The sequence below is a fragment of the Triticum dicoccoides genome, chromosome 7B (assembly GCF_002162155.2).
Source record: "Triticum dicoccoides isolate Atlit2015 ecotype Zavitan chromosome 7B, WEW_v2.0, whole genome shotgun sequence".
NCBI lineage: Eukaryota > Viridiplantae > Streptophyta > Magnoliopsida > Poales > Poaceae > Triticum > Triticum dicoccoides.
Window position 1 is genome coordinate 5,512,313 of NC_041393.1, and position 10,620 is coordinate 5,522,932.

At 40.5% G+C, this 10,620-nt stretch overlaps 2 protein-coding genes across 2 annotated transcripts in view; both read left to right on the forward strand.

The window, feature by feature from the left end:
- The window catches only part of LOC119340229 (WAT1-related protein At5g64700-like), a 6,297-nt gene extending 3,292 nt beyond the window's left edge, over window positions 1–3,005 (forward strand). The window contains exons 5-7 of the mRNA XM_037612127.1: window positions 2,143–2,301; window positions 2,518–2,669; window positions 2,789–3,005. Coding sequence (XP_037468024.1) covers window positions 2,143–2,301; window positions 2,518–2,669; window positions 2,789–2,867 — 390 coding nt within the window. The 3' untranslated portion in view covers window positions 2,868–3,005. The remainder of the gene's footprint in view (window positions 1–2,142; window positions 2,302–2,517; window positions 2,670–2,788) is intronic.
- A 613-nt stretch (window positions 3,006–3,618) lies between these two features.
- On the forward strand, window positions 3,619–9,395 carry LOC119336991 (WAT1-related protein At5g64700-like). The gene is made up of 7 exons (XM_037609085.1): window positions 3,619–3,863; window positions 5,734–5,796; window positions 7,531–7,647; window positions 7,795–8,029; window positions 8,687–8,845; window positions 9,029–9,180; window positions 9,317–9,395. Exons 1-7 carry the CDS (start codon window positions 3,619–3,621, stop codon window positions 9,393–9,395), a joined length of 1,050 nt encoding a protein of 349 aa, XP_037464982.1.
- Window positions 9,396–10,620: the final 1,225 nt, after the last annotated feature.

Consider the following 10,620-nt stretch of genomic DNA (forward strand, 5'->3'; position numbering starts at 1 on the left):
CAAAAAAAAAATAAGTTTCCCATGTGATATGTGGTCTAGTTGTTGGGAAAATTTGCAAATGTGAATTTTGACTTTATTTGCAAAATCTCTCTAGAATTTAGTAAAATGGGCATAACTTTTGCATACTGACTCGGATGAAAAAGTTTTTTATATGAAAAATCATCTACTCGAAAAGTTACATCCAAATTTAACGGGGAGAACCCCGTTAAACATTTTCTAAATCCTCAAAAACCTAACAGAAAAAAAGTTACGGGGCTTTTAAGATCTAGAGTGGAAAAAATCGAAATTTTTTCAAACTATGGTCAAAGAATGGTCAAATAATGGTCAAACTAATTATTCTAGAATATTAGTGTTACTAAATAATTATTTCAGTTATTTGAATTTTTGTTAAATCTGGTCAAATGGTGGTCAAACTGTGGTCAAACAATGGTCAAACAATGGTCAAACTAATTATTCAAGAAATATTAGTGTTACTAAATAATTATTGTTTTTTAAAACAATAGTTTCAAACTCAAACAATGAAATGTGTCACTTCATGCTCACGCAAAATTCCTGAGGGTTAATAGGATTGACATCTTACTATTGTCAGGAAAACAACAAGTGCAGACTTGGAAACGAGGGAGAATAGAACTCGGAAGTTAAGCGTGCTCAGGCTGGGAGAGTGGGAGGATGGGTGACCGTTCGGGAAGTTGGATGATTAGAGATTAAAGGATAAATTGAGCAGTGATGAGGGGTGGTGATTAGAGATTAGAGGTTAAAATAATTCAGAAATTTGAAAATAAAAAAAATAAAAAAAATTATAAAAATTAAAAAAATTAAAAAAATTAAAAAAATTAAAAAAAATTAAAAAAAATAATCATAAAATTTCGTTTAGTTCCGGTTGGTGTTACCAACCGGGACTAAAGGTGGAGCTCCACGTGGCCGCGACCTTTAGTCCCGGTTTTTGAACCGGGAGACTGATGCCCCCTTTTCTACTAGTGTTTGCTTTGATGAAAACTAGATCTTGAATGGGCATTCTGACGATATATTTTGCATTCAAACTTCCCATACAATATCTTGTAAGTAATCATCATATTAGTACCAACACTGCCACCTTTCACTTTACTTGGTTAGTTTGAGAGGATAATGTCATCATTTTTTGTTCTAGATGCGTCACCCAAAGAGTATTCATCACTTTTTGCACGTGTGTAATCTCGTATTTACAAAGAGGTGATATATCATGGACACCACTAGTTAGTGCCCCTAGAAGTTTGCACTGTATTTATAGTACTAATTTATAAATAAACAATGCTACAATAATGTTGATGCAGTAAACACATTATTACTGCCATATGGTGTGATGATAGTTACTCACGACTATGTTTCGGTACTCTTACTTACCACCATAGTAGTGATATACTCCCTTTGTAAAGAAAAACAAGAGTGTTTAGATCACTAGTGATCTAAACGCTCTTATATTTCTTTACAGAGGGAGTAATTATCATGATAATGATGTACTCCCTCTATTTACTATGATGTTTGGTGAAAACTTACCAGTTGATGTATTAATAATCATGATCAGTGTTAGTGTTTGTCACTAACATGGTGGTGATGTAATTATCACACTGGTTTGTAATATTTACCATAATGAGAAGAGTGAGGATGCACTTACTAGACTAGCTATTTGGTAACTTTGACCAACATGCTAACATTGTACTTACTAGATGGCGTGGTAACATGTTATAAAATAGGATGATAACTTACCACGTGGTAATAAACGAGTGTAAAATAGTTTGCTGAAATAATACCCAATTCCAGTCTAGTTTGAGGTACTTGGGTTAACGGTGAAAATGGATTTCTGAGCTGAGGAGATGGTTAAGCAGGAACCCATTTTTATTACCAAAACCAGCTTTTAATTCGTTGATCTCATTTTGTTTGTTGTTCCATGTGTGCAACTAGCAACCATTGTTTCCCTATGTGTAAATAGTAATGCTTTTAATTGCATGTCATGATTGAGTTCATGATAGTCTTGTTGCATGCAAGAACTTCGACACGTGACTGGGTTGTCCACCATAGAGCCATAACTAGAATGTTTTTTTTAAGTTTTGGTTATTTCTGTTAGTAGAAACTAGAGCGTATAGCAATAATAACATGTTATTGTAGTCAAAGGTTCTCAAGGTGTATCCATACAAGTATTGGTCATCCATGGTGACATGCTTCGTTGGAGGATTCCAAACAGCACTAGTTGGAATAATATTGAATACAGACAAGAACGCATGGAAGCTAGGATGGAATCTCGACCTTGTGACTATCTTGTACTCGGTGAGTCGGTTGATCTCACAAAATATCAATGTAAAAATAGACTACAACATAAGATACATGTTTCTTCTGCGAAAACATGAGATACATTTGAAGGTAGGCAACTGAGAATTTCTTTGGAATTATTCTTTGAGGATTCAAATTATTCAGTTGGTAATTGAATTTTTTTTGGATGTATGAGTATTCACTAGGAAATAAACATGAAATCATTTGGTGTAGGGGGCACTTGCAACAGCAGGGAAATATTGCCTGAACTCATGGGTTGTTGCCAAGCGAGGCCCAACATATCCTCCGATGTTCAACCCACTGTGTGTGGTATTCACAATTTTGCTGGACTCCATCATCATAGGCAATGAAATTACAGTCGGAAGGTCCGTCCTTTCGCTTCTTCTTCCAGTCTTTTTGATTATGGTAAAATTGATATTTTCTATAACTGGTATTGTTGAATAGAAAATAAATGAAATTGTTCTTCTTTATTCTATATTTGCAGCCTGCTCGGTACAACAATGGTGCTTGTCGGGCTTTACACTTTCCTATGTGCAAAATCAAAAGAAGTACGTGACAAATAGATCTCATCGGTGGCAGGCAGAGTTCTTTTATATAGCTACAGAAAGGACAAAATTTGTACTTGTATACATGAAGATCATAATACATTAGATGGAAAATATCACAAGGTTTTCCTTCTAGGAACCCAACGGTCGGTCCGAACATCCATGTAAGCCACAAAGAGATGACAACATCACTTACTTGGCAATGCATTTTTTTATCCATCTCTCCCCATACCATTTGACAAATTGCCTTGCATGCGGCGTACACGGGGTTCGATCGTTTGGGATCATATCAAACATAACTCGTCTACCACTTATGTACTTCCTCCGTAAAGAAATATAAAAGCATTTAGATCACTTATGTACGTACTACGTAACGTACTTTCGGTCCAGTGCAGGGCACCGGCCGGGTGTACGTGTGCATGACCCATGCAAGCATTTTGTGTGTCGATCGTGAGGCTGTCACAGCAGATCGGCTCGTACGATGCGTTTATGAGGAGGAAAACCACAATTCACATGCAGGGCCAAATTCTCTCACATCCATACTGACGTATGTAGCCGAGGCAGGGGCAGGGGAGCATCGAATTGCACGAGCCCTCTCCTATATCTACGTGCGTACGCAGCCTCAAGTTTCAGCCTCATTCCAAGCTAGCTAGCTGCTAACAAGCAAGGTAGGATAGGCGCCCTGTCCACCACCTGTAGTCCATAGATATACAGCCGGAGATCGATCAATCGAGCCGGCTGCAAAGCCTGCAACGATCGCCGGTGACTGATGGACATCAAGGCGGACATCAAGGTGGACATCAAGGCGGAGCCCAAGGCGGCAGAGACGAAGAAGGCGGCGGGGTGGGAGTGGAAGGCGCCGGCGTCCATGGTGCTGGTGCAGCTCTTCATCACGGGGATGATCCTGCTCTCCAAGGTGTCCATCGGCGGCGGCATGTTCATCTTCGCCCTCCTCGCCTACCGCAGCCTCTTGGGCGCCGCCTTCATCCTCCCATTGGCGCTTATCTTCGAAAAGTACGTGTGTGTGCAGCATGCTTATCTATCTATTTACCGTCAATTAATTACACTTACTTCAGTTATTCTAACTTTAAAAACTGCCACCCGGGCTCTTTGAAATTGTCCTCTCGCACACCGGTTCTCCTCGCTCGCAACACCCTTCTGCCACCTAAGGTCCTCTCCTCCACACCGTCGTCTCTTTGCCCCTCGTCTCTCCTGTCCGGCGGCCATGTTGGTGGCAAGACCACATGTCCGTTTCTCTTCGATTCTAGTGGGTACTTATTTCGCTCAGATTTAGTTCCTGGAAATTGCTCCACGGACGACAGTCTACGCACAACCTGCGAATGACACCTTCTCCGAGAAACGCGTAACAGCTCTCGGGTGCCCCTACACCCTCATGAACAGTAAATTCATAAAAAAAATCCTGAAACTTTCGGAGATCAAAGATTTGATGTTCTTGCAAAGTTTCAACAACAAATAACCTTCATGGAGCCCTCACAAAAAAAATCACTGCTCAAAAATGGACATAAACTTTGAACAATTATTAAGTTTTTTTAGGGCTCTTTGAATGTTATTTTTAGCTAAAACTTTGTAAGATCATAAAAGTTTGATCATGTTCGATGTCCCGAAGTTTCAGATTTTTTTAATTTACTGTTTATAGAGGGTGTAGGGGCACCCCGGGTGCTGAAAATCCTGTCTCTCCTACCTTCTCCCCAACATCGCTCTTGCGTGCACGCTCACTTTTAGCGCTGCCACGTAAGAATCGTGCAGGAATCGGCCGCACAGTCGTCGTGTGTATAGCAGCGTTGTTAGTTCCTTGGCGGCATCGGCGAGGTCATGGTGGTGATGACACATCGGATTAAGGTCTATCCGACCTAAGCTTTACTACACTCACGGGATGGCGTGACATTTATTGACTAGAGAGCACTAGGCCCCACAGTTGAAAATCAGGGGTGGAGCGGGATTAAAATTGGAGTAATGCTACACGTACAAACGAGTTACAAGGTTTTACAAAGAGAGTTAATTTGATTGGTCAATAGATGTGGAGGCGGCCCACCCCCCCTGAAAATCAGGTGGGGGCAAGTTTGTGATTGGTTAGTAGATGAAAAAAATTCTAGTTAGTGTGTAATTGCGTGTAACTCTTTGCATGTTTAGCATTATTGTTAAAATTGAGACACGTATGCCCGTAGGGTGCAGCCCGTAACTGTAGAATTAATGATTCGACCTCTCTCTGCCTAGACAACGTCTGGTCCAACGTCAACGAAGAGCATGTGAGGGTAGGTGTTACCAAAGCCTGTTGGATATTGTTGAATCTTGGCAGTTGTTGTTTCAACTAAAAGAAACAATTGACTAGTTCTTGGTGTGGCTACTTTGACCTCTTCTTTCGATGTGCCGTGCGGTACGGTCTAGTTTCTCCAACCCTATAGACTAGTGGTGAAAGATTGCAAGCCATGTTGTGTGAGGTGATCTCCAACCGATATTCCTTTAGTGGTTACTATATCCTTTTTCTAGCCACGAGTCGTTATTGCGATATTCAAAGTCTAGTATGGTGATGCTGCATGTAAATGTTCATTTCCTTTACTATCCGTACAGTGCAATTTTCAAAATTTGGCAGACAGCGTATAATAGCAGGAAGTAGATGGCAAGTATAGTTTTCAATGTAATTTTATTTTTACTGTTTATTTTATGTCTTGTTATCTTTCTGTTGTACCCGCTACTATTTTCTTTGAGTGTCTTTCGTAATTATTGGATGTAAGTGTTATTGAGTGTCTTCTCTTGCAAAAAAATACGTATCTTCCAATTCATCATTGACGGAGTCCTGATCCCTCATGGATTTTATATAACTAGCTAATCTGGCTGTGGATTCCGTTTGTGTGCGTGCATGCAGGGGGAAGTGGAGGGAGATGGGTTGGCACGCCGCGGGATGGATCTTCCTCAACGCCTTCATCGGGTATGCAGTCAGTACATACATTGCACCTGCATGCTGTCGACGCGCAAATAGTTGCCATGAACTGTTTTTCGTTACGTTGTTCTGGTACGTACTGGCTCGATCTATGCATGCACGCCTTAGCCAGGGGCGGACGTAGCAAGACCCGCCCGGTGGTGCCACTGGAGACTCGGTCTGGATGACCCCCTTAACTAAATGCAGGCTATTAGTTTAGTGTGTGATACCGCCTAGGTCCTGGTCTAGGCCACGTCCAAAACTCCAAACGAGCCACTACGTCCCAGCTTCAGGTTCAGTGATATACTTAATTTCAGTGGCAGACAACGTGGATCTCAGTGAAGCCAGCACATCGCACTACCCATGCAGCTGGTCGATCTCTCGATGTCCTTTTATATATGCATAGTGTACTAGCTTATCCCACATTCTCGATTATTTAAAAGTTTGTTAGCTCCTCCCCAACATATGCAGTTAATTAAACAAGTATTTGAGACGACACTTGTCTTGGGGACTCCACTTGTGTGCACAAGTGAATCACAACCCTATTGTTTCTATCCGCAGGATATAGGATTGGGCCTTTCAACTACATGCTAAGATACAATTGTAACATTATAAACTACTATATAACGATGTTGTCGAAAGTGTGTTATCTCCGCAGCATGCAGTTACTATACTATTAATTTGAGCACACTTGTGTTAGGCACTCTACTTCTGGCACAAGTGAAGCACAAACCTATTATTTCAATCCGCAGGTTATAGGCTTCGGCTTTTTGACTGCAGTGGTACTACATAAAACTGCGAGACATCGTCAAGTTTTCTTTTTTTAATCGGTACCAATAATGCAACTTTTAAATTATGCGGTAATTTTGTAGGGCGAATCGTTCCCCATGCGTCGCGCTGTAGTGGAAATATAAATTATAATGATGTCGTTATCTATCAAGTCAATATAGCAACGGGAGACGTGGGCTCCAATGTGTGTGTTCCCTACTTTTGTACTTCCTCTCGAACTCTTAAAGCCTTGCAGGTTTAAAAAAAATCTCCTAAGGAGTATCTCTTGAGCAAACTCTAGTTAGATGCTTCACCAGCAAATGATATCAAGTCAAAGCCGCCATATTATAGTGATTAGTAATGGGGTACAATTTTTCTCTAGCTAGGTCGACTCCTAAAGCCACGCATGTTAAAAACATCTTAAGAGTATCTCATGAGCAAACTTCTGTTAGATGCTTGACTAGCAAATGAACTCGTGATAAGTCAAAGCCACCATATCATAGTCATTATTACGTGGTACAATTGTTCTCTAGCTAGGTCTACTCTTAAAGCCATGCATGTTAAAAATCTCCTAAAGAGTATCTCATGAGTAAACTTCGGTTAGATGCTTGACCAGCAAATGAACTCGTGATACGTTAAAACCGACATATTATAATGATTAGTAACGGGATACAATTGGTATCTAGCAAGGTCTACTCTTAAAGACATGCATGTTAAAAATCTCAAAAGAGTATCTTATGAGTAAACTTCAGTTAGATGCTTAGTAATATAGGGTACACTTGGTTCTGTAGGTCAACTATGTGTATGTATACATAGTGGTTGGCTGCAAAGAGCTTCGATTAGAGAGAAAATTAAGTACCCCATGAAGGAAAATTGAGATAAAAGTAGCCACTTTCAATCTAATGCATACCTGATTAGAGGGTGAATTATGTGAACAAAATATTTGATTACATGTACTACACGTCATGTATGTAGGTATGCGGTGCCAATGAGCCTATACTACTATGGTCTCCGTGATACAACGCCAGCTTATGCCGTCATCTTTTTGAACATAATTCCGTTGGTCACGTTCATTCTCTCGCTCGTCTTCAGGTACCAAATTTATTTCATTATTCATGTATTCATTCACAATAAACATCGGTCTTGATTTGCCAGACCCAAAATAAACTTCTTGATAATCAATAACCACTATTCTATCTTATTTTCCGAAACACGATGTGATATGCCTGCACATATTAGAATGGAGACATTGCAAATCTGGAGCATAGCTGGATCACTAAAGGTCGTAGGCGTTGTGCTGTCGGTTGGAGGTACAATGCTCATTAGCCTTTACAAGGGCAAGACACTGCATCTGTGGAAACCTGTTCTGCACCACATGGGGCAAAACACGACAGAGGTTGCAGGCAATCATCTAAGAGGAACAATATTCTTGGTAGGCAGCAGCATCACACTTGCTTGCTGGTACCTGATTCAGGTGACTGAGTATGCAATGACTTGTTGCTGCTATCCCTCTTTTTTTTGTTAATTCGGTTAAATTATTTAGAATTGGACTAGGTAGACATGATGAGAGAGGAAAGATAGTATGGGAGAGATCTACTTGCATGCATGCATTAAGAGGATGAAGTGATGGCATCATCATAATTGTTGGTACATTTAATCTTCAAACTATTTTATCTCCCTAAACGTGCTAAAAAATTGAGATCCATCTTCATTGTCAGCTTAATTTGTATTGATAAGAGCTTAAAAACTAGATCATATGTGGGTATGTTCCGATGATATCTTTTTCCCTACTTAACATCCATTAATTATCAAGTTACCACCGTACCAGTACCAAAATTACAACCTTTGAAGTATACACAGCCTGAACTTTGGTTCTAGATATGTTCATCATTGACCATGATTTTAATTGATTGAGTAATCAGTGTGCATCTAATAAATCCAAAAAAAATTCATGTATATAACTAGAAATGCTTTTATAATCATGTCATGAATGAGTTGACGATGATCTTGTTGCATGCAAGGAGAAGTTCGGCACATGATTGGGACAATTAGAACATTCATTTTCTATCTTCATATATTGTTTTTGTTTGTTGAAATTATAGCTTGAAATAATTTCATTATTTTCATGCAGTCAAAGGTTATGAAGGTGTATCCTTACAAATATTGGTCGTCCATGGTGACATGTTTGGTTGGAGGATTTCAAACAGCACTAGTTGGAATAATATTGAGTAGGGACAAGAGCGCATGGAAGCTAGGATGGGATCTCAACCTTCTGACCATCTTCTACTCTGTGAGTCAATGGGTCTAGCAAACACACATAAAAAACATATTACAATCTGAGACATATTTGAAGCTAAGCAGCACAAAATCTCTTTGAAACTTGTCTGCCAAAATTAACAAAATCACTGGTAAATGAAAAACCTGGATGGAAAATTATTCACTAGGAAATTTACATGAAAATTATTTTATGTAGGGGGCACTTGCAACGGCGGGGAAGTATAGCCTGAACTCATGGGTTGTGGCCAAGCGAGGCCCAGCATATCCTCCAATGTTCAGCCCATTGTCAGTGGTATTCACTGTTTTGTTGGACTCCATCTTTATAGGCGACGAGATTACAACAGGAAGGTTTGTCCCTTCTCGCTTCTTTTCCCTCTTCTCCCTGTGCCATCTTTCTGATTCAAGTAAAAGGTTTTACTTCTTTATAATTACTATAGTTGGCAAAAAGTGAGTTGAACTGTTCCTTTTTCTTCTACATGTGCAGTTTGTTCGGCACAACAGTGGTGATTGCTGGGCTCTACATTTTCCTATCGGCAAAATCGAAAGAAGTGCGGGACAAATAGATCTTGCCAGCAGCAAAGCAAAGTTCTTGTAGCTTCAAAAGCTACAAATTTTATACGTGTATACAAGAATATTTTTTAAAATTGCTATGTAACAAAGAGGATGATAGGTTTTTTCTCGTGCAACCCCAATGTCCGGTTTCACTATGACCCGGATAACCGAGCAAACATGAACCAACATCCATGTACCACAATGAGGTGAAAATAACAATTAACTAGCAATGTATTTTTAATCCATCTCTCTTTAGTCCATTTGTCAAATTGTCTTGCGTGTGCACGTATGATCACAGGGATGACATGAAATATGAGTTGGGGTTAATGTTTTTTTACTTCTTTCCGTTATGCATTATTAGCACAGAAAAGTACGAGTTTGGCCTTATTGTCTTGCATCAACTTTAATAAAGGTGGTTGTGTACATTGCAATAACGCAGAGAACATGCTCTAATCACTTCTCGAAAGCGGAAAAAGGTATAAAAGCTTGTCAGGGACTACAATCAAATGAATAATTATGTTTTTAGAGCAAAATATCAAGAAGAGCCCGACTTTGAATTAAGGACGCCATCAACCGGCCAGCATTACATAAACCAATAAAGAATGCAAAGGTAAAAATGACACGATGATCCATATGGTTGTGTAAATAGCTAACAGGCTTCAACAAAACTACTAGGAAAGATGTGGAAACTATTACTACTAGGGAAATGCGTATACACATGAGCTTAGTAGTAGCGCTTTTAATAAGCAAGCGCTGCTGCTAAGTAGCAATAGCGCTGGGTAAGCAAAAACGTTGCTAATATGAGCATAGCAGTAGCGTTGGGTATGTAAAATGCGCTACTACTAAAACTGACAGACCGTCCCACGTATGCTTGGGATACTAGTAGCGCACATTCTTAGAAAGCGCTACTACTGCAGATTTTAGCAGTTGCGCCTTTTATAGACAAGCGGTACCACTATGGGACCTTATCCAAACCGGCCCGCGCGCGTCCTCTCACTCTCCCACTCACACTCTCATCGCCTCTGTCGCCTCCGTCGCCGTCACCGCCGTCCTCCTCCGTCGCCGCCGTCCTCCTTCGTCGTTGCCATCCTCCTTCCCCCAAGGTCCCTCCCTCCTCCTCCCCCTCCTCCTCCATACTCCTCCTCTCACTCTCTCATCGCCTCTGTCGCCTCCGTCGTCGTGGCCGCCGTCGCCGCCGTCGTCCTTCCTTCGTTCCACCTCCTCCATTGTCATCAT

Excerpts from the sequence above, each read along its gene's own strand:
- LOC119336991 (XM_037609085.1), top strand. The coding sequence starts at position 3,619 with ATGGACATCAAGGCGGACATCAAGGTGGACATCAAGGCGGAGCCCAAG. Across the intron at positions 5,797-7,530 it reads TTCCTCAACGCCTTCATCGG|GTATGCGGTGCCAATGAGCC; the intron begins GTATGCAGTCAG and ends TCATGTATGTAG. Across the intron at positions 9,181-9,316 it reads GACGAGATTACAACAGGAAG|TTTGTTCGGCACAACAGTGG; the intron begins GTTTGTCCCTTC and ends CTACATGTGCAG.